This window comes from Carica papaya, chromosome 6 (genome assembly GCF_054855325.1).
Source record: "Carica papaya isolate Zhongbai chromosome 6, ASM5485532v1, whole genome shotgun sequence".
Classification (NCBI taxonomy): domain Eukaryota; kingdom Viridiplantae; phylum Streptophyta; class Magnoliopsida; order Brassicales; family Caricaceae; genus Carica; species Carica papaya.
In genome coordinates, this window is record NC_142314.1 from 10,127,731 (window position 1) to 10,150,212 (window position 22,482).

The 22,482-nt window shown below is 37.2% G+C and overlaps 2 protein-coding genes across 6 annotated transcripts in view; one reads left to right on the top strand and one right to left on the bottom strand.

Moving 5' to 3' along the window:
* Positions 1–254: 254 nt before the first annotated feature.
* Positions 255–22,482, top strand: part of LOC110825428 (Mitochondrial substrate carrier family protein) — a 37,319-nt gene continuing 15,091 nt past the window's right edge. The window contains exons 1-5 of one of the 4 annotated variants that reach the window (XM_022055878.2): positions 255–1,061; positions 1,752–2,055; positions 3,222–3,453; positions 3,588–3,689; positions 4,616–4,950. In XM_022055878.2, coding sequence (XP_021911570.1) covers positions 655–1,061; positions 1,752–2,055; positions 3,222–3,453; positions 3,588–3,679 — 1,035 coding nt within the window. In that variant the 5' untranslated portion in view covers positions 255–654 and the 3' untranslated portion in view covers positions 3,680–3,689; positions 4,616–4,950. Of the gene's footprint in view, positions 1,062–1,751; positions 2,056–3,221; positions 3,690–4,615; positions 4,951–22,482 lie in introns of those variants that run through there. The other 3 variants (XM_088223248.1, XM_022055877.2, XM_088223247.1) reach the window with 3 other exon arrangements.
* Positions 10,475–18,192, bottom strand: LOC110806506 (cyclin-dependent kinase C-1-like). 2 transcript variants are annotated; one of them, XM_088223429.1, is made up of 12 exons: positions 17,880–18,192; positions 16,491–16,572; positions 16,275–16,365; positions 16,158–16,187; positions 15,904–16,013; positions 15,722–15,794; positions 15,520–15,640; positions 15,340–15,457; positions 14,377–14,516; positions 14,211–14,259; positions 12,560–12,630; positions 10,475–11,346 (listed from the first exon to the last, which is right to left on the bottom strand). In XM_088223429.1, the coding sequence occupies exons 1-12, from the start codon at positions 17,993–17,995 to the stop codon at positions 10,944–10,946; spliced, it is 1,404 nt and encodes a 467-aa protein (XP_088079555.1). In that variant the 5' UTR covers positions 17,996–18,192; the 3' UTR covers positions 10,475–10,943. The 2 variants fall into 2 exon arrangements, with proteins under 2 accessions (XP_088079555.1, XP_088079553.1); XM_088223427.1 differs by having other exon boundaries at positions 14,211–14,268; positions 17,880–18,191.

Below are 22,482 nucleotides of genomic sequence, written 5' to 3' on the forward strand. Positions count from 1 at the left end.
CTGTAACAGACAACCTCTCTGCTAATCTATCCAACTAAAGTATATAGTTTATATCTATCCAGTGATATTTATATATTAAGTAGTAGTTTAATTTAGAGAACATTTTAATTGAAAATAAATAAGAAATATATAATTATAATTTAAGCATCTAGTAATTATAAAACTTTGAACTCGTTTGGTAGTCACGTCACGCAATGCAGACATGTCGGCCTGTGATTGGCCGAAGAGAGGAATACATATTCTTAAAAGGAAAAATATTGTTTGTTGCAGCCGACGACAGTGAGCAAGCACCCACTTTCGAAAAGAAACTCGATAAAAGCAAAGGCAAAAACTGCACTCATGGTGGCGATGGAAGCCAAGCAGAGCACAAGAACAAAGAAGCAGCACACAAGCATTTCCTTGATTCCCTTTTATATCAACTTCTTATCCCCAAATATATCAACTAACAATCAAAATTCTTTCTTCATCTTCAAGCCTCCTCTTCTGTTGTTGCTGGTATTCCTTCATTGTTGTTTTGAATAAATCTGATGCTGCTGTTGTGGTCGCCATTTTTGTTGCTCGACTTTCAACTATTTAAAACGACACCGTATTTTCGGAATCCGGTCTGTATCGGTCTTTCGCTGCAATTACAGAGCAGATCGCTGCTTCGGGATTATGATGATTAAATCTCTACGGTTGGATCATCCCTCTCTTCCCCTTGGCGGTTTGTTCCTTGATCAAACAGTCCCTGCTTCGTTTGTTTCCTCGTTTTCAACGAATAAGGGTGCGATTAATTCGTGTAGTATTGGATATAAGAGGCTGACCTTCGGGAAATTGCGGCGAGGAAATGGAATCAAGGGCCCGTTGTTCTTGGCTGTGAGCTTATCGAGCGAGGAAGGGGAGGATTGTGTTGAGGAATCGGAAGAGAGGTTGGGGCAAAATGGGGACACGAACTTGTCAGGGAACGAAACAGTTTTTGGTGAGCGCAAAGTGGAGAAGACGAAGGCTAAAGAGCGGGGATCAGGTGCTTTGAATACTACCAAGCATTTGTGGGCTGGTGCCGTTGCTGCGATTGTTTCAAGGTTTGAACTTCTTTCCTTGATTTTTTTTTTTCTTGAAAAGAATTAAATACGCCTGTCATATGGTCAGATATTTGTGTTTCTTATAGTTTATTTCATAATCCGTGCACGACCTTAGAGCTGGAGTTACAAGTTATATCATATATTCTTGATGGTTTTTACTCATTGTCTATAACTAATGTCATTAACTTCAATGCTCAGACAAAATAACTGAGGAAAACGACAACAAGCACTTTGATTTTTAAGTTTTATCAAATCCAGTAGCAAGCAACAGAAGTTTCCTCCCAAATGTGAAAGTGACTTTTTGGCTTAAGTAACTTCGGAGTAGAGAAAGCCTAGCTTTCTATGTATTTTTCCCTTTTTGGGTAAATTTACAATAATCAGAACGGCATGACTTTCTCTGCGCCTCTAGCTATAACATCAGAGGAGAAAAAGGAATTTTTATTACTAGAGTGAAAGTGATGAATTTTCTACTTCCCTTGTTCGCAATAAAAGCTTTCAGGGTAATCTATTTTCATAAAATTAATGAGGAATTCATGAACGCCATCTGCTGCTCAATAAAAGACTTATGCTTAGCTTCTGTGAAGTCCCGGCTTTTGGTGTTCTGCTTCTTACTTGATTGTGATTTATGATTTATTAATATAAATTATTTATTTTTGTTCCACTTACACAGAATTGTTGTTCTTGTGACAGAACTTTGATTGCACCTCTTGAGAGACTGAAGTTGGAATACATAGTTCGTGGCGAGCAGAAGAGCCTTTTTGAACTCATTAAGGCAATAGCAGCTTCTGAAGGGCCAAAAGGCTTTTGGAAAGGAAACTTTCTCAATATTCTTCGTACTGCCCCTTTTAAGGCTATCAATTTCTATGCTTATGATACATATAGAAGTTATCTGTTGAAATTATCCGGGAATGAAGAAGCCACAAATTTTGAGAGGTTTCTTGCTGGTGCTGCAGCTGGAATCACCGCTAGCTTGCTTTGTCTACCTATGGATACTGTACGTGCCATTTATAAACTACTAATTTTGGTTGCATCACTTCTGCTATGCCTTTTTTTTTTGTCTTTGCCAGAAATTTATTTCCTTTACATGAAAGTGCCTTTATATATGTTTCATTATGTAGTCTTATGTATGGTCGCATCACCTTTTAAAACTTGAAAGACTTGGACAAGCTTAAAATTTTAAAATAGCATGCTTAAATGAGTTTGTTTGCACTTAGTCTATGTCACTACTGAGTGGAAATGAAATTTTGGGTTTCCTGTTCTTGATTGCCTGAAGCATTGGGTATACTTGCGAATGCATATCTCTCATCGTCTCATTATGTTTCTGGACTTGAATTTTCATCTTCAAGACATGATGCAGCCATTTCTTTTGTGTGTGTCTGACACCTGTTAGATAATTCTATGCAGCCATTTCGTTTTTAATATGAAAACTATGACCAGCAAAATAAAATAATGGATATGGCATTTGGAAAAACCCTCCAGTGGCCCTTAAGTCTATCAGCATTTCATAGTTCAGAGTGTAAACATTAGTTCAGGCCTAAGATAATGTCAGTTCGAATGTTATCAACATTTATCCAAGACAAGTTAGATACTTAAAATATCCAATCAGAAAGTAATTACGACATGTTTTTAGATAGACTTAAAAAGAGTGCCTACCATTTCTTGTTCATTACTTACTACGGACAAGTTGTGCTTATTGATATTTATTCCATATAAATTCAATGTAAGATTTGATTAATGATATGATATAGGCAAAGAAACACGATATCTCCTTGTGAATCTTGCTCCATAAGTGGAACAGTTTAGGGCTGGATACATGCTACAGTAGGCAGGTATAGTTGTTGGCCTAGTAGAAGCCCCATCAGATTTAAACTGGAATTAAATTTTTTTTTCTTTTATCATCAAATGCATCCAGCCATTCTGATTCCTGTTTTGATTTTTGTTTCAAGCTGATGTTTAGTATCTTATTGATAATTTTCTCCACAGGTTAATCAAATTATCAATTTTTCTTATTCCCCTTCAGTGAGGGTAATTTGGTAGGATTGACACTTAGAAAATTCTGGTGGCTGTAACTACCAGCTGGAAATATAGGTCATTTCTTCTAATGTTCACATGGTTATGTATAATTTTGATTCTCAAGACTCTAAATGTATCATATTTCAGATAAGGACAGTTATGTTAGCACCTGGTGGGGAAGCATTGGGTGGTGTAGTTGGTGCTTTCCGCCATATGATCCAAACTGAAGGGTTCTTTTCTCTTTACAAGGGTATAGTACCCTCTCTTGTGAGTATGGCTCCATCAGGTGCAGTTTTTTATGGTGTTTATGATATCCTGAAGTCAGCATATCTCCGTTCACCGAAAGGGAGGAAGAGGCTTCAACAAATGAAACAAGAAGGTGAAGAATTAAATGTATTGGATCAATTAGAGTTGGGTCCCATTAGAACATTGCTATATGGGGCAATTGCTGGTGTTTGTTCTGAAGCTGCAACTTATCCATTTGAAATTGTGAGGAGACATCTCCAAATGCAGGTGCAAGCTACAAAGTTAAGTGCAATAGCAACTTGTATCAAAATAGTTCATCAAGGAGGTGTTCCTGCTCTATATGCTGGTTTAATTCCTAGTTTATTGCAGGTACTAGACGAATCTCTTCTACAAATGATTTATTTCATGATTGAGAAGTTATATTATGACCAGTTAATAAACTGCTTAAAATAAAAATGGTGGAATGCACTTTTTCATCCTTGAAAATAGCAGATCATTGTTAACTAGACCCTTAGCCTGGTTTAGTTAGAAATGGATTTCACTCGGGGAATTTTCATATGGCTGCTCTGTGGAGCAAATACAAGGAGTGCCTACTTTTGGACTGTCAGGCTCCCTCAAACTCCAGTCTCTTTACCTTAGTATGTTGAGGTCAATTCAGCTTGCCATTTTTTTTTTCTCTTTTTCCCTCTTCCGTGGAAGATAGCTTACCACATAAAAATCTATGGGGCCCGCTCCGTAGCATGCCCTGCTGGTGTTTTGTTTCCTTTATTATTCAATTTCCAACTTCGCTTACCAAACCGTTGTCTGCAACTGCAAATCTTTTCCTTTGCATGTTTCAACCTCTTTGGAGTTAAAATGCATTTAATTGTCTTATGTGATACATTGATTACTTATATCCTTTTCTTTTCTTAACAGAACCATTGATTTATTTGAGTTAATTCTTTGAGGTTTCGTTAGCTGAGGAAACTTGAGATGGAATAAATTTTTAGTTTTAAGTTCAATTCTTAGCTAGGAGCTGGTGACAATCAACCTGGTAGAATGGTTAGGGTGTCACATGTACCTCTAGTTAGAGGTTGTAAAGTTCAGTTTCACTCAGCTTACTCCCAAATATTAAATTATGTTTGCTAGAAAGAAAAATCTACTTCTTAACTGCCAAGAGCCTTTGGCTCAACTTTGCTCGCACTCTTCTGATGAGGTTACTAGGGGTTTGAATTTGATTCCCGTTTACAACAATTGCTTAGCCATTCACTTTAAAAGAGTTTACCTCGTAACTTCCTGGTTTTCTTTTTCTACAGGTTTTACCATCGGCTGCCATTAGTTACTTCGTATATGAGTTCATGAAGATAGTTCTGAAAGTAGAGTCAGCATAGATATTTTTTCCAGCATCCATTTTAAAGCCCTGGAGAGGCTGGAAAGAGTGAGAAAAAAGTTAATACTGGGGAAAGAAGAGGTTTTTCATTTTCTTGGTTGGCATTTTTCAGGGACATTGTTTTTCCTTTTCTATCAATATTTTGTGGGAGGTGGTGGAGTACCTGTTCATTTTACCTAACACAACCGAGGGAAAAAACTATTTCCCTGGATCTTTCTGTGACTTCATTTTTATTTATTAATAGTTTTTTTTTTTTTTTTTATTTTTAATTGTCAAGGGACAATATGATATCAGAGAATTTGAGATACTTTCAACTTATTGTTTGAGAAGGAAAAAAAAAAAAAAAGAAAGTCCACCAAGAACTCCAGAGATGTTCCCATGGATTTCCTCTAACCAACCATCTGATATGCTTTAAAAGTTTTATGGCAACTAAAAATAAAATTTAGGAAAAAAAAAAAGAGGGGAGAAAGTGGAAAAACATTTCTCAGTTCCTCCTCTTTTAAACATGTTCATATATTGAAGACTGTTATAAGAAATTTGCATTTACAACATTAAGTTACACAAGTTTTTTAACTGTTGTGTTAATAATGTTAATTATCTTAGATGGTTTTACTTGTACCAATTTACATATTATAATTTATAATAAATTCTTTTGTTGTTAAAAATGTTTTTTTTTTATAAAAAAAATATTTTAAATTTTTGCAGTTCATTGTTGAATATGCAAATTCTATATTAGAAGTATATACTTGTTTATTGAGCTCTATACTTTATTAAGAATTTAAATTTAAACTTTTGAAACTTAAATAGTTGGATTATGAAACTTAAATATGAATAGATAAACTCAGTTTGTATAAATAATAACTTTTTGATAAAATAAAAATAAATAAATAACAAGACTGACAACGTCCTTCCTCCCTCCCTCCCTCCCCCATTTCTTCCACTTTTCTTTCTATTCGCTTATGAAACAATAAGAAGAAGAAAAAGAAGACAAAAACAACGAAGAAGAAGAACAAATCAATTAGTCTCTCATGTTGTATGTGTGTGTGAGTAAAAAAAGAAAAAGAAAAAGAAACTAAGAGTTCAATTTACATAGACCACAATATGGGTGTAGATAGTTCTACACGAAGCAATCCACCATGAGAGTAGTCTGTCAATAATGTATGTATGTATGTATAGAATTTGATAATTTTAAGATTTTAAATATAAATTTTTAACGAAAATTAAAACTATTTTATAAAATCTACATATTTTAATTTTTGTCTTTAAATTTGTTAAAAGTAAATTTTGCATTTTAAGTAAAGAAAAAATTGTATTTAATTATAAAAATACTTTTAAAACGTGAACATCACTATATATATATAATGTTAAAGAGATATTTGAAAACAATTAAGATTTAGGATTTAGGCTAAGTAAAAATTTTAATAAATAGATCATTTTAATTATGAAGTTATAGAGATGAGGACGTGCTGATTATTATGCTCAGAAATTTTTTTTTTTCTTACCAAGAAAATCATTAGTACAGAATGCTTGAGAAAGTTGGAAGACACTTCCACATGACATCTAGTGGGTTAAAGTTAATACATGCTCGATGTTAAGGCAACATCACATGATATGCTTGAGAAAGTGCTTGAACAAAGTGTTGTTGTGCTTGACAATGCAATTTTCTTGTTTTGACTTTCATCTGGTTACCTCATGATATATTTGCATCTTCCTTACATAAAATCTTCCTAATGCTTGCTTTTTAATTTTATTATTGCATTAACAACCTGCCTAAATATGAATCATCTCGCGAGTTCCAGACAAAGAAAAAGAGGCAGCAATAGCGTAAAAAAAGTAGCAAGGAGGTTGCGGCATCTGCAGCAGCATACTCCACTGCATCCTGTTAAACATACCTGGCAATCTCACACTCAACGCTGGTCTGGAGGTCGGACTATGCATCCTCCAAGTGGAAGTTCTGGAGGATACAACCAAAGTCGAGGAGGCCAAGTGAGATGGCACAACAGTGGACAATATCCGCTACAGGTACATGGTTCTAGAGGGTCCAGTAGTTGAAACAGCCCCGGAAATTTAAAATGGAATGTATATTAAAAATATCAAATGCGGAAGCGAAGTCAAAAATTTGATTAACATCCCTTACACTAAAACAAAAAACGTGCTCACAATATAAAAGATCAAACTACCTCAAGGAGAAACTTGAAAGTAAAAGCTACGAATATGACTATGGAGTCTTTAGGCGTCCCCTTCGTCGTCCTCCTGCGGAACCGGCTCGGGAACAATGTCTTCCTGATCTGAAATGATTAAATAAGGAATGAGCTACACTAGCCCAGTAAAGACATCACGATATCTCACCGTCACGGAGGTAAAGGTGGGTAGAAAACACAAAAAGACCAATGGAGCATAATTTACAACAAATCCTTTTATCAATAATAAAAACTTTACCATTCACTTACCTCGGTGAAATTCATAAAACAATATACGAAAGCAATAACATCATCATCATCATGAAATCATATATAAACTGTATAACATAATACTTATCAAGTCTTTCGTAATTCAATCGTTACACAATATATTTTCCTCATTTACCAGCCCACTAGTATCCATGGGGATCCATAGGGGTCCCGCTACCCGTTAACCCTTAACACTTGAAATCATATTCCAGGGCCGTCCCCATACCCCGTCCGGTATGGGCGCCAAAACTATAAACCTCATTACCCCGTCCGGTATGAGGGTGAAACGGGTCGTCCCTATACCCCGTCCGGTATGGGCGCCAAAACACATAAGATCTCCATACCCCGTCCGGTATGGGAGACCACAATCCCGGTAGGGTTCCCTACGGACCCGGTCCGTCCACCATCTCCCAGGATATCTAGTCAGACTGACCACATTATACAATTACCCATTTACATAATCTATCATTCTCTTTTCCCTCAGTCAGCATCATCAATCCACATACAAACAAGCAAAACAGTAATTTATGCCAAACAGACAAACATACAGCATCAATATCCCAGTAATTCAATTCATAATCAATAAAACAGTAAAATATGCACACGAAACTATAAAATGAAAACATCAAACCTCATACTGCATTTAAAACTGTAAAACAGGCCAAATAATAGTTAACCGACAACCACATTAGACTCGGGCTCCATTAGCGACCTTAAGCAATTTCACACATTCGTTGATTCATGAAATACCATTTTATCATTTATTGAACTTTAATACCGTGATAGGAAATAGGGTGAGGGGTCCTTACTCATTTCGGGGTCCGAACACGGCTTCACAGTGCGCCTACAGGCTGTCCCTAATTTTCCCTGAATTTTTTCCGGGGAACTGAAACGCACAACTGGTACCTGTACGTGTTCCAAAAAATCCCAAATTAGGCCCAGGGCCCCTTTTTGGCCAATATTGCAATTCCGGCACGGAGGCTCAGCCGTGCTCCGGCGATGGCGGCGGCGATTCGCCTCATTTTGGCCGTTTTCGGCCGAATTTGGCCACACTTGCATCGATCCTTGCGATTAAACAACTCTAGGGCCCCCAAGGGGCCAAAAAATTACGGAAAACCGAAGCTTACCGGCGGCGGCTCTCCGGTGAAGTTCGTATTTTGGTGATTCGGCTCCGATCAACCTGTAGACAAAAGAATGGTGATCACGGTGATATAAAATTTGCATTAAACGGAGGCCGGGAAGGGCCTCATCGGAGGCAAAAACTGAGGAGGGGCGCGGCGGCGCCGCTGGGTTTCGGCCGTGTTTTTCGGCCGTTTGGCCTGGATTTTGGCTCCGATTTGGCCACAGGGGAAATCAGCGTGGAAAAACGAGTCGGGGGTATGAAATTTACCTCGATCGGCGGTCAGAAATCCCTCCGGTGCAGCGGCGGGTGGCGGGGGCCGGCTTCTGGTTCGTCTTCTCCGGCGAGGGCAGGCGGCTAGGGTTTTGTGTTCTGGTGTGGGGGTCTTATTTATACCCTTTTGCCTTTTGATCTCAGCCGTCCATTTTGATTTAATCTGGGCCGTCCGTTTTTTATTGAATCTGGGCCGTCCGTTTTTGATTGAATCTGTGCCGTCCATGCGATTGCATCTGGGCCGTCCGATCGCACGCTTGATCTGGGCCGTCCGATCGCGCATACGCGGATCGCCAACGTGGCCCGTCCCGGATCGACGTGGTCTTGCCACCTGGCAGGTCCCGGTTGGCCGGGATTGCTGACTGGGTCTGCTGACGTGGCTACTAACGTGGCCCCTTTTTTTTTTTTTTTCAATTTCAATTTCCCGGGCGCTACAGTAGTGGTTATGGAGTTGGTCCGTCGGATTAATTCCTAAAGAAGTCAACATGGCAAATTTGCAGGCGGGAGGGGTCGTGGTACTCGAAGTCAACAGTATGATTAGCAGCAGTTGAGTCTGGATTTATTATCAGAGTAGAAATACATAATAGAGGAAGTAGACATGGAAGAAACTTGCCCCAATATCTTCAGTTGGAGTTTTGGGATGATTAGTCAGTTTGTTTTTAGTAGAAAACAAAGAGGAGTTGTTCTGTGCTTAAATTTTCTAACAAAAGAAAGTGAAACTACTGTTTTTTAGGGATTCCAAAGGGCTTGGTGTATATGCTGCTGGAAGTTTGTAAATGCTCAAGTTAGATTTGCTTTGTGAGAGGAAATATGCAAAAGCTATTTACTAATTCTAGAGGAAGCGAATAAGCTTTTGAACAACTCCTGTACTTATTATTTGCTGAAGAACTAAAGAGAAATTAACATGAGATACATATATTTTCTTCTAGGGGGGTCTCAATTTATAGTCTATTCTTTTAATTGTATTAACCTATACCTTGATATCATATATATCTATATATACATACATATATATATTTCTCAACTGTAGAAATTTAAAATGCTTTATTTGCATTTTGATTATGTTTTGAATTATGTGTTTTTAATTTTTTCAATTTAAATTTTTAAGGATTCCTAATAAATGTGTTAAGGGCTATCTAAAAATTACCTTTATATTTCAAGAACTACTAAAAGATTATTCATTTTTAACATGTATCAAAATGTTTAAGAAAGAAGGAAAAAAATAAAGAAAGTCATGAGCATGATTAGCATTAGTGAGTCTGAATTTATTTTTATTTTAGTAAATAGATTATTTTAATTTTAAAAATATAAAAATAAAAAATATGTTGACTGTTGTCTTAAAAATTTTTTAAAATAAAAAGTTATATCAGATGTTTTAACTTATCGTGGTTAACATAAGTAAGAAAATTTAATTTTCACGGAATGTTTCTTTCGCTGAGAGAGATATATATATATATATATGTTAATTAAGATTTATCAAACTCGGTTATCATAATATTATTAACATACTAATAACTTACATTCTTAATCTCACTAAATTAAGCATTAGAAAATTACTATTGGTTTATAAGTCGCTATTGATTTATAAGTCACGTGTGCAAATTATATTGTACAAAAAAAAATACTTTATGTATATAAAATCTTGACTTTTCCTAAAATAAATTTAATTTGATATTATATTTTTATTTTTGTTTGTCTTGAGCATGATAATTTAGTGACTGTATTTTATTTGAATGCTACGAATTTAATTTTTTTTGTGAAAATATTATAAGTTGACAGTAGTCGATTTTAATTCAATAAAATCAATAATCTAATTTATTAATATATAAAGATTTACTGGGATAATCAAAGTAAACTATATGTATGTATATATAGATATATATGATATCAAGGTATAGGTTAATACAATTAAAAGAATAGACTATAAATTGAGACCCCCCTATAAGAAAATATATGTATCTCATGTTAATTTCTCTTTAGTTCTTCAAAAGCTATACATTTCTCCCCCCTTTGGCTAACAATAAGAACAGGAGTTGTTCAAAAGCTTATTCGCTTCCTCTAGAATTAGTAAACAGCTGTTGCATATTTCCTCTCACAAAGCAAATCTAACAGAGCATTTACAAACTTCCAGCAACATATGCACCAAGCCCTTTAGATCCCTAAAAAACAGTAGTTTCACTTTCTTTTGTTAGAAAATTTAAGCACAGAACAACTATTCTTTGTTTTCTACTAAAAACAAACTGACTAATCATCCCAAAACTCCAACTAAAGATATTGGGGCAGTTTCTTCCATGTCAACTTCCTCTATTAACTACTTCTACTCTGAAAATAAATCCAGATTCACTGCTGCTAATCATGCTGTTGACCTCGATTACCACGACCCCTCCAAAATAAATCCAGATTCACTGCTGCTAATCATGCTGTTGACCTCGATTACCACGACCCCTCCCACGGGCAGATTCGCCATGTTGACCACTTCGGGAATAATTCGACGGACCAACTCCATAACCACTACTGGACCCTCTAGGACCATGTAGCTGTAGCGGATGTGGTCCCCTGTTGTACCCTCTCAGTTGGCCTCCTCGACCTTGGTTGTATCCTCCAGAACTTCCACTTGGAGGACGCATAGTCTGACCTCCAGACCAGTGTTGAGTGTGAGATCGCTGCTGCGGACGCAGTAGAGTTTGCTGCTGCGGACGCAGTAGAGTTTGCTGCTGCGGAGGCAGCCACCTCTGTCTCCTCGCTGCTTCTTCACGCTGTTCCTGCCTCCTTTTCCTTGTCTGGAACTCGTGAGATGATTCATATTTAGGCAGGCTGTTAATGCAATCATAAAGTTAAAAGCAAGCATTAGGAAGATTTTATGTAAGGAAGATGCAATATATCACGAAGTAACCAGATTAAAGTCAAAACCAGTAAATATCATTGTCAAACAAAATAACTCTTTTTTTCAAGCACTTTCCCAAGCATATCGTGTGCTCCTGCCTTAACATCGAGCATATATCAACTTTAACCCACTAGATATCATGTGGAAGAGTCTTCAAACTTTCTCAAGCATACTTTGGTTCATGATTTTCTTGGTTAGCAAAGGGACTGCCATTGTTTCTACTCGAAAGCTGCAAAAAGACTCCTTTTAAACTCTAGCGGATGAAGAAGATTAAACAGGCACTCTAATGTCCATTTACCCAGAAAATTAACATAGAATATTTAAGGCTCTCCCTCCCCTCCCTCTATTTTTCTCCTCGTAAACCCTAGAAACTTTATCCAAACTTCCGTAAATCCCCCAAAGTTCTAGGTTTAGAATCGAGAAACCCCCTCCAAATCTCCTCACATGATCAGTCACTTGCCTGTATTCTCCTACGCTTGCTTGCCTTTGTCTCCACGGTACCTTTTCCATTTTCCTCCTCGGTCAACACTGCATGACTGAGAGAAGCGTTTACGAAGTAGCACAGGGGTCTGGTGAAGAAGATGTTTTTCAGCCCGCATGGAAGAATGTGCATGGAGAAGCAGCGAAAGGATTTTCAACAAAACACGGAAGAACTGACGAATGGTGAAACTACTCATATACCCTTTGAGAACAACATATGTTTTTAAGTTTCCTAAAAAATATGTCAACGAAAATGATTTTCAGCCCTACACGGAAGCATGTGTTTGGAGGGAGAAGCAAAGGGATTTTCAGCGAAACGTGGAAAGAATTGAAAAATAGTCAAATTACTCGTATACCCTTCAAGAAAATATATGTTTTAGGTTTCCTAAAAATGTGTTGGCAGTTAAAATATGGTGTTACCTACAGTGTTAATTTATTAAAAAATGCAGGAGGGTTAATTGCTTCAATTAAAATATCAAGGACCAATTTGATACAAGTGCCGAAGAACTACAACTTGTCTGGCACATGGCACCAACATATTCTGTTTTTCCCACAGGAGATTGCAAGTTTAGTGCAGCTATTTTCTTATATTGAGCATGAATAATAACCAGAAAAGAATAGATCAAGTATAGACCTATTTAAAATGGAAAAAAAAAAAATCACCTCTTGGGATCACATGGAAATGGGTCAGCCCAGAAGTAGTCGGCATCAAGGGCATCTCTGGCACATATCCTCTATAGAAATTAAAAAAAAAAAAGGCAAACATAGAACACAATTATTGTCAGTCTCTGGTTAAAATCAACCACAACTGAGGTTTCAATATCAAATCATATTGCTGTTGCTTGAGTTAAGACTGCTCAAATATGCCACTTCATTATAATAATTGCATAAAACATCATAGTAAGTGCACAGAAAACCCTAAGCAATAGGAGGGCATTGACATAGTTTTTCCTACAGAAGTGACTCTCTCAAATTGAAAACTAAATACAGGTGATACTACAGAACTAACTTAGTGTTGACCCTTTTAAGAGCAAAATAATTCTCAAGTCAGCATTGCCTACTAATGTCCATGCTAGTAGCCTTTGTACAGGAAAAAAATTCAAAATAATAAAGAGAAAATCAGAAATTTCTAAATCTCAATCAACAATTAAATATACTAAAACTAAATACTATTTCCTAAACATAAAGATATCGCAATAATTACAAAAATATATAAAATCCTTCATTCTAATATCATCTCGTTCTACACCACTAAGAAAGTATAAATTTGCTTCCAATTCAACACTTCTGCAAAAAACGATCACACTACGATAAGGGATGTTTGGTTAAGTCTGTTTGACAAGGGATAAAAATCACATATATATTGGGTAACTGTGTTTTGCCAAGTGGAGAACAATAATTAGGACCTTGTGGTTTGACCAAATATTCTTTCAGAAATGACCAATCCAGTTCCTATGTGTTCTTGGTCATTTTTTGAGACTCTTTTATAAGTATGCAAATGGAAACACGCCTAACCAAATTCTGATTGTGGCGTCCACTCCTGACGCTAGTGAAATAGAACTGATGGTGGAAAGCGACTTGCAAGTGGCTGTTTGCTGGACCTCTAGTAATGACATGCCTTAGAAGCTGTTTATGGAGTCCAACAAAATGAGGAACGGCATGGAGAAACTCATTTTTGCTTGGATATGGCCTGGATGTCTTGTTCTCTCTGGTTGTGTTTAAGACTTAGCGCTTCTGTTTTATTGGCGATTTCTGGGTGGTGCTCCTTTTTGGCCCCTGTTTGCCATGCTGCTGTTCTGGTGTTTGTTCTGTGTTCCTATGTTCTTGGGGTTCTCTGTACTTGTTTTTGTGCTTCTTGTTGTGCGCGTGGGCTGTTGGGTTCATGCTGTTCTGATGGATGGTTGTGGTGTGCTACTGTGTGGTTTGCTGTGCTTCCTTACTAGTGTCATATTATTTTCTTACGTTTCCAAAGAAAACAAAAAAGAAACACGCCTAATCTAACACATCTAAACTTGTTTCTAGTCCGTGTTATTTCCAGTGATGACTTCACCAACTTTCAACTTATAAAGATTCTTTTATCAAACAATTAGGAGAAATTTGTAAGCAAATAGAAACATACCTAACCAAACACATTGTGACTTGTTTTTCAGGAGGTTATAGAAAACACAGCTTATAGACTACGTATATTCATAAGCTTCTTAAAGAATTAGCAAATCCAAATGGCCCCTATGTAAAGGACTAACAGATAAATTATAAGCAGCTAAAAAAATGATGGCTTGATGATAAATAAAAGTTGAAATATTGAACGTGATACCTGGGATGGGTCAAGCGTCAGCAATCTCTCCAGTAAATCAAGGGCAAGACTGTCAAAACTATAAATTAAAACAAAAGAAAAAAAAACAAAATAGGATCTCCTGTACCAAGATGGGGAACCGAATTTTTTAAAAAAAATTGCAAGGAAATTGATCTTCTTCACTCACTGTTGGAAAACCTCCCTAACACGTCTCTTCATGGGTCTTGTTGGCTTGAGATTATCATACCAAGGAGTCAAGGAAGCCCCTGGCCAGTTATTTTCATCTGGTGACCCGCAAAGTTCAAATATCTTGTTCAATTGGTCAGGCTGCAACAAGAGGTATGAGTAAGAAAATAATTAAAAATAGGATATACCATATTAAATTGATTCTCCTATGCATAATTCTAAAAAGAAATTAGTGGCACAAACATTATTAGCTAGCACCACATTCAACTTCATACAATTTCTTAAATTTCTAATGCTCTTTGAAGAATCTACTTTTCTTCAAATGCTCATCAAGTCTGCTTTATTCCTTATATACGCTCTATATAAGAAAAGCAGCCAACACTATCAAGAAAATATAAACATACTCAAGTAGATTCATTTAACTAACTCTGTTATGTAGAATCAAAAAATAAAAAATGCATATTCGATGTAGAAAACTAACTATACCTCAAGTGATGTCGCAAAAACTTTGTACAATTCATTGCAGGACATGTGCAAAGTAAAGAAGAAATAATCAAAACTTATACTCCTCCATGAAGCTTATGTTTCAACTAAGATATCTAAATATTGTAATAATAAACAAGCAATCCAATGAATGATTCAAATTTTATTACTAATACTGCAGGGGAAATAGTTATGTCACTTTCTACATTAAAAAATCAAGTAATCAGACATACAAAAGGGAACCTTCATATGACGGATAGTAGATACCCTATTCTCATTGGAAACAACAGCCAAGCATCAAACTAATTTTGCATAACCTCTTTGGATCAGGAATTTGAATGTTAAAGCAAACTATTACAATCATCCCAGCCTCTCATTACAAGATTCATGGCATCTATAAAATGTAAATCATCAAGGAAAGTAAAGATATTAATTCATCATCATGATATAGCTTGGTGATATGAAGAAATCTAGGGCTCACCTCATCTTTGCCAGGCAAGATCGGTTTCCAATTCAAAAGCTCAGCAAAGATACAACCCACAGACCACATATCAACAGCTGGACCATATTTTGTGGCTCCAAGTAGCAACTCTGGGGGCCTGATGCATACATCAGTCTCAACCAGCTAAATATAAATTCAAACACATAAATAAAAACATACCTATACCACAAAGTAATAACACGATTAGTAAGATTTCCTCTATCGTTAGGAGGAAGATATCTTGCAAGTCCAAAATCTGCTATCTTCAAATTTCCCTCATTATTTATCAAAAGATTAGAACCTGCATGAAACTGAAGATCAAAAATAGCCAAAAATGCAACGGGTAAACACTCTAACCCTAAAATCACAATTCGATGACCACCTTTGATGTCCCGGTGAAGTATTTGATGGATATGACAATAATGAAGCCCAGTCAGCAGCTGTTTCATGTAACACTGTCAAAAAGAAAATTGTCAGTGGATTTTTCTGGTATAAGATATTCAAGATAGATTATAGAAAATGCATAAAGACACATCCCTGTGCTGAATGTAGAGAATATGATACCTTGATCTGGGGCACTGTAAATCTCACTCCAGGACGTTTATAAAGCCCCATCAAGTCATGGTCCATGTACTCAAACACCATGTAGATTCCACCTTTGTACTTACTATCATCTGCAGTCCCGAAAATACATAATTGAAAAAAATGAAGGTTAGCCAGAATACTTTTAGGATCATATTAAATTCTCTGTACAGGAAAAAAGTAAAAAATATAAACAGAACGAACTACATTAGATCAAATGCAGTAGTTTCACTCACCAGGTCTCCCTTGTTCATCCCTCCTACGACCTTCAAGGCAGAAATTTTATCAAGCAAAGGAAATATGCCGTTGCTATATATATCTGGAAATGATTTATGAACCAGGAAACCAAGTACCTGGAGAAGTAACAATTTCTTTCAGCTTTATAACATTTTCATGATCAAGCTCATTAAGAATCTTAATTTCTCGGATGGCGGTCACTGGAAGCTGGATAAAGAAATTTGAAACATGTCAACTCTTGAAGGAAAACAAATACACCTTACAATTTACATCCCTAACTTCCATATGAATAATATATAAAATCAAAAGAGCACAATAAGGAAAGAACAAACCCCCTCTGTTTCATTTTCCATGCGTATCCTTTTAAGAGCAACAATTTCCCCAGATTCGATTTCTCTGGCCATGTAAACCTGACTGGAAAAACATGCAACTAAATAACAACTATTCCGGAAGGCAAGCACATCTCAGAGAGATCTCATACTTCATTCCCAAGAAAACTCAACGGTTTAATCAATGTAGAAATTTTTAAACAGGAAATAGAATTGAGTTTCAATTTTTTTTTGAACTTTCCCACACAAGCACTGCTGGTGTTGTCTATAAAAAAAAAACTACTCACATACTTTTATTATCACTAAGGTGAGTTGGTGGTTTGTAAAGGAAACAAAAGGATTAAGCATGAGAATAACATCACTATTAAAAAAGATGCAAGATATACAATTAACATAAAATAAAAACTTTATCATTAAAATTAAACTCTTTCTTTCTTTCCTTTTCCGCCAATTTGGAGTAATGAGAAAATTTGATTTTAAGAACAAACTAGGTATGCACAAAATCGCTTGCTTTCATTTACTAGTTTTCTTATACTAAAAAATTTAAAAAGGTCATGCCGTGTTTTTCTTTCTTTTGCACTCACTCTCCTTAATTCAAGGATATGAGGTAAGGTACGAGAGAAAAAGATGGGAAAAAAACGAACTCAGGGCTATATTTGAAGCAAATGAACTTGATTTGTGGAAAAATTTTAAAAGTTTACACTTAATTCGTTTAAGTTAAATCCTCTTGCAAAATGAAAATTCACCCCCTGAACTCTCAATGGAATTGAAACAACTAATTCCAAATTCCATCACTATCTCTCAATAAAACTTATACGTTCTTTTCTATAAACAACAACATATATTATGGATTAGGATTTTTTTTTCTTTTCTATTCAGAAACAAGAAGTTCAAAATTTTGCAAGATTAGAATGTGAACGTGAACGTGAACAAAATCTTGCAATCTCTATTTAACTATGGATCACACTCTAATGAAAGTGTGTCTTGGGTTCTTGCTTAATTATTTTTTACTGCCAGAACCTCTTAATCATGTATGCACCAATAAATAAACCTAACTATTTCTAACATTCAGTCGAGAAATTAAAGAAAAAAAATCTGAAAAACAGAATGACAAACAAAGATCGCTCAGCCAAACCATGTATAATACAGCAGGCTGCGGAACAAAGCAATCCTATTAATAGAGAATAAGCAATCAGGAAAACATCGAAGCAAATACCCGCAATCAATATTAAATGCATATAATAGAAAAAGAAAATGAATGCAGAAGATGCTAAGTTCACCCGGTAGCCATGAAGTCGACTTAACAGCAACAAGAAATCAAGAATTTTCTTCAGAACCAAACAGAAACGGAAGCAATTGAGATAAAGGCAAGAAAACTAAAGAAGTACGTACCCGTAAGTTCCTTCACCAATCTGCTCCAATTTCTCAAAGCAGTCAATAGTGCGAGACCCCCCCCTCGGGGGCCATTCTCCGAAGTTAAGCTGTCCTACTTCCGCAATCTTACTCATTCTCTCTCTGAAAGAGAAGTACTCGTCTCGACTGTCTCGAAAAACTCGATCGGATTTCTTTTCCCAACCTTCGTGCCGCGCTTGAGAGTTTCCTGCTGCAAGGGCTGTAACTGATTTCTTTTCCTTCTCGCTCAAGGATCAAGAGTTTGTTTCAAAAGAAAATGTAGGAACCGTTTGGTTCCCGCTCACAAGTTTTTATACTTTTTTTTTTTTCCTTTTTGAAAGTTGGTTGTTATAACTTATTTGTTTAGCTACAAACAGGGTTTATAAGTATTTCTCTAAAAACAAAAAAAAAAAAGAAAACAGGTGTATAAGTATTAAAAAATAAATTTATTTATAATTAAATGTGTTTTTTATATAATTCAATTTTTTTAAAATAAATAAATTATATCTGTGAAATTTTTTGAAAACTTTAATTATATATAATTTGTTTTATTATTATATAGTTGGTAATAAACAGACACCTAATCATGATTTAATATCTTTTCAAAAATAAACCAAAATTATTAGATTAATTTATTATGCGATCACCCAGCATTATTTTTTAATATTATAAATAAAATTTTAAAAATCTATATAATTTACACAAAGTATATCTTTACAGAAAACTTAATGAAAAATAATAAAAATAAATCTCTAATAATAAGAACAAAAATTAATCTTTAAATAAAACTTTAAGTGAAATTAAAAAATTATATTCCAAAATTTTATTATTTTATTTACAATTCTAAGATCAATTTCTATTTTCTACAATATGAATTTCACACAAATTATTTTAAACATAATATTAAATTGTTATACTATTTTAAATGAGTGTTCCCTTTTTATTTATTTGCACCTTCTAACAAATATAAGAGCTACAGTTATTTTGAAAAAAAAAATAATTATTATTTTGAACACATTAAATGTTTAGTAAATTAAACCAGCAACATTAATTAAAAAAAAAAATTATTCGGGAATTTAAAAGGTTACAGTTCAATTCAAAAAAAAAATAATAAAATTACTTATTTGCATGTACGGTATGTTCTTCTTTTTATCCTTTATCAAGTTCCTACTCAGGCTGTAATAGCCCCGAAAATTTAAAATGAAATATGTGTATTAAAAATGTCAAATGCGGAAGCGAAGTCAAAATTTCGATTAACATCTCTTACACTAAAACCAGAAACGTGCTCAAAATATAAAAGATCAAACTAACTAAAAGAGAAACTCGAAAGTAAAAGCTATGAATATGACTATGGAGTCTTTAGGCATCCCATTCGTCGTCTTCCTACGGAACGGGCTCGGGAACAATGTCTTCCTGATATGAAATGATTAAATAAGGAATGAGCTACACTAGCCTAGTAAAGACATCACGATATCTCACCGTCACGGAGGTAAAGGTGGGTAGAAAACACAAAAAGACCAATGGAGCATAATTTACAACAAATTCTTTTATCAATAATAAAACCTTTACCATCCACTTACCTCGGTGAAATTCATAAAACAATATACGAAAGCAATAACATTTTCATCATCATGAAATCATATAAACTGTATAACATAATACTTATCACCCCTTTTGTAATTCAATCATTACACAACATATTTTTCCTCTTTTACCAGCCTACTAGTATCCATGGGGATCCATAGGGATTCCGCTACCCGTGAACCCTTAACACTTGTAATCAGATTCCAGGGCCGTCCCCATACCCCGTCCGGTATGGGCGCCAAAACACATAGGGTCTCCATACCCCGTCCGGTATGAGAGACCACAATCCCGGTAGGGTTTCCTAGGGACCCGGTCCGTCCACCATCTCCCAGGATATCTAGTAAGGCTGATCACATTATACAATTATCAATTTACATAACCTTTCATTCCCCTTTTCCCCAGTCAGCATCATCAATTCACACGCAAACAAGTAAAACAGTAATTTATGTCAAATAAGACAACATACAGCATCGGTTTCTCAGTCATTCAACCCATAATCAATAAAACAGTAAAATATGCACACGAAACAATGAAATGAAAACATCAGACCTCATACTGCATTTAAAACTGTAAAATATGCCAAATAACAGTTAAACGACCAACACACTAGACTCGGGCTCCATTGGCGACCTTAAGCAATTTCACACATTCGTTTAATCAAGAATTTTTGTTTTATCATTATTGAACTTTAATACCGTGATAGGAAATAGGGTGAGGGGTCCTTACTCGTTTCGGGGTCCGAACACGACTTCACAGTGCGCCTACAGGCTGTCCCTAATTTTCCCTGAATTTTTCCCGGGGAACTGAAACGCACTACTGGTACCTGCACATGTTCCAAAAAATCCCAAATTAGGCCCAGGGCCCCTTTTTGGCCAATATCGCAATTCCGGCACGGCGACTCCGCCGTGCTCCGGCAAACGGCGGCGATTCGCCTCGGGTTGGTTGTTTTCGGTCGTTTCCGGCCGAATTCGGCCACACTTGCATCGGTCCCTGCGATAAAACAACCCTAGGGCCCTCGGGGGGCCAAAAAATTACGGAAAATCGAAGCTTACTGGCGGCGGTGCTCTCGGGTGCGGCGGCTCTCCGGCAAGGTTCGTGTTTTGGTGATTCGGCTCCGATCAACTTGTAGAGAAAAGAATGGTGATCACGGTGATATAAAAATTGTATCAAACGGAGGCTGGGAAGGGCCTCATCGGAGGCAAAAACCGAGGAGGGGCGCGGCGACGCAGCTGGGTTTCGGCCGTGTTTTCTGGCCGTTTGGCCAGGATTTTGGCACCGATTTGGCTACAGGGGAATTCAACGTGGAAAAACGAGTCGGGGGTATGAAATTTACCTCGATCAGCGGTCGAAAATTTCTCCGATGCAGGGGCGGGTGGCGGCGGCCGGCTTCTCCGGCGTCTGGTTCGTCTTCTCCGGCGGGGGCAGGCGGCTAGGGTTTTTGTAGTCAGGTGTGGGGGTTCTATTTATACCCTTTTGCCTTTTGATCTCAGCCGTCCATTTTGTTTTAATATGGGCCGTCCGTTTTTGATTTAATCTGGACCGTCCGTGCGCGTGCATCTGGACCGTCCGTGTGATTGCATCTGGGTCGTCCGTGCGCACGCTTGATCTGGGCCGTCCGTGCGCGCGGGGACGCATCTGGGCCGTCCGATCGTGCGTACGCGGATCGCCAACGTGGCCCGTCTCCGGGTCGACGTGGTCTTGCCATGCGGTAGGTCCTGGTTGGCCAAGATTGCTGACTGGGCCTGTTGACGTGGCTGCTGACGTGGCACTCTCTTTTTTTTTTTTAAATAAACTTAATAAATACAATTAATAAAGAAATTACAAAAATGCCCAATTGTTTGGGCGTTACAACTCTCCCCCCCCCTTAAAGAAATTTGGTCCCCCAAATTTGCCTCTTACTCTTGATCGAACAGATGGGGATACTGGGCTCTAAATTCTGATTCCAGTTCCCAAGTAGCCTCCTTGGGCGTGTGGTTCTGCCACACGACCTTTACAAATGATATTTCCCGGTTGCGGAGTATTCTGCTCTCTCGGTCCGTGATACCGACCGGTACTTCTTCATAAGACAAGTCCTCTTGGAGTGGAAGCGGTTCATGAGCCAAGACATGAGAAGAGTCCGGGTTGTACTTACGTAGCATAGATACGTGAAACACGTTATGAACCCGGGAGAGCTCAGGAGGCAGTGCAAGTCTGTAGGCAGCGGTACCAATCTTGTCTAAGATTTCAAATGGTCCAATATATTTGGGGTTTAATTTTCCCCTCCTGCCGAACCTACTAATTCCCTTGAAAGGAGTGACCTTAAGAAACACCCGGTCGCCTTTCTCAAAAGCTAGGTCTCTCCTCCGGGTATCTGCATAACTCTTCTGCCTACTCTGAGCTGTCTGAATGTTCTTCTTGATTTTAACTATCTTGGACGTGGTCTCCTCTACCAACTCCGGGCCGAACAATCTTCTATCGCCCACTTCCTCCCAACAAATCGGTGACCTGCACGGGCGCCCGTATAGCGCCTCATATGGGGCCATGCCGATGCTTGCTTGGTAGCTGTTGTTGTAGGCAAACTCTATCAGGGGTAGATGGTCGTCCCAATGGCCCCCGGAGTCAAGGATACAAGCTCGGAGCATATCCTCAAGCGTACGAATTGTCCTCTCTGATTGTCCATCCGTTTGGGGGTGGAAGGCAGTACTAAGAGACAACTTTGTTCCCATAGCTTGCTGGAAACTATTCCAAAACCGAAAAGTAAATCTGGGGTCCCTATGGGATACAACTGTCACTGGGACTCCATACAGTCTGACTATCTCCCGGATATACATTCTTGCCAACTTGTCCAAAGAATCAGTCATTCTGATGGCCAGGAAGTGGGAAGACTTAGTGAGTCGGCCAATAATTACCCATATAACATCATGTCTCGATCGTGCCTTGGGTAGTCCCGATACGAAGTCCATGGTGATATGTTCCCACTTCCACTCTAGAATCGATAAAGGCTGAAGTAACCCACCTGGGCGTTGATGTTCTACTTTGA

Excerpts from the sequence above, each read along its gene's own strand:
- LOC110806506 (XM_088223427.1), bottom strand. The coding sequence starts at position 17,995 with ATGAGTAAGATTGCGGAAGTAGGACAGCTTAACTTCGGAGAATGGCCC. Across the intron at positions 16,366-16,490 it reads TGGAAAATGAAACAGAGGGG|CTTCCAGTGACCGCCATCCG; the intron begins GTTTGTTCTTTC and ends TTCTTTATCCAG. Across the intron at positions 16,188-16,274 it reads AGAAATTGTTACTTCTCCAG|GTCGTAGGAGGGATGAACAA; the intron begins GTACTTGGTTTC and ends TCTGCCTTGAAG.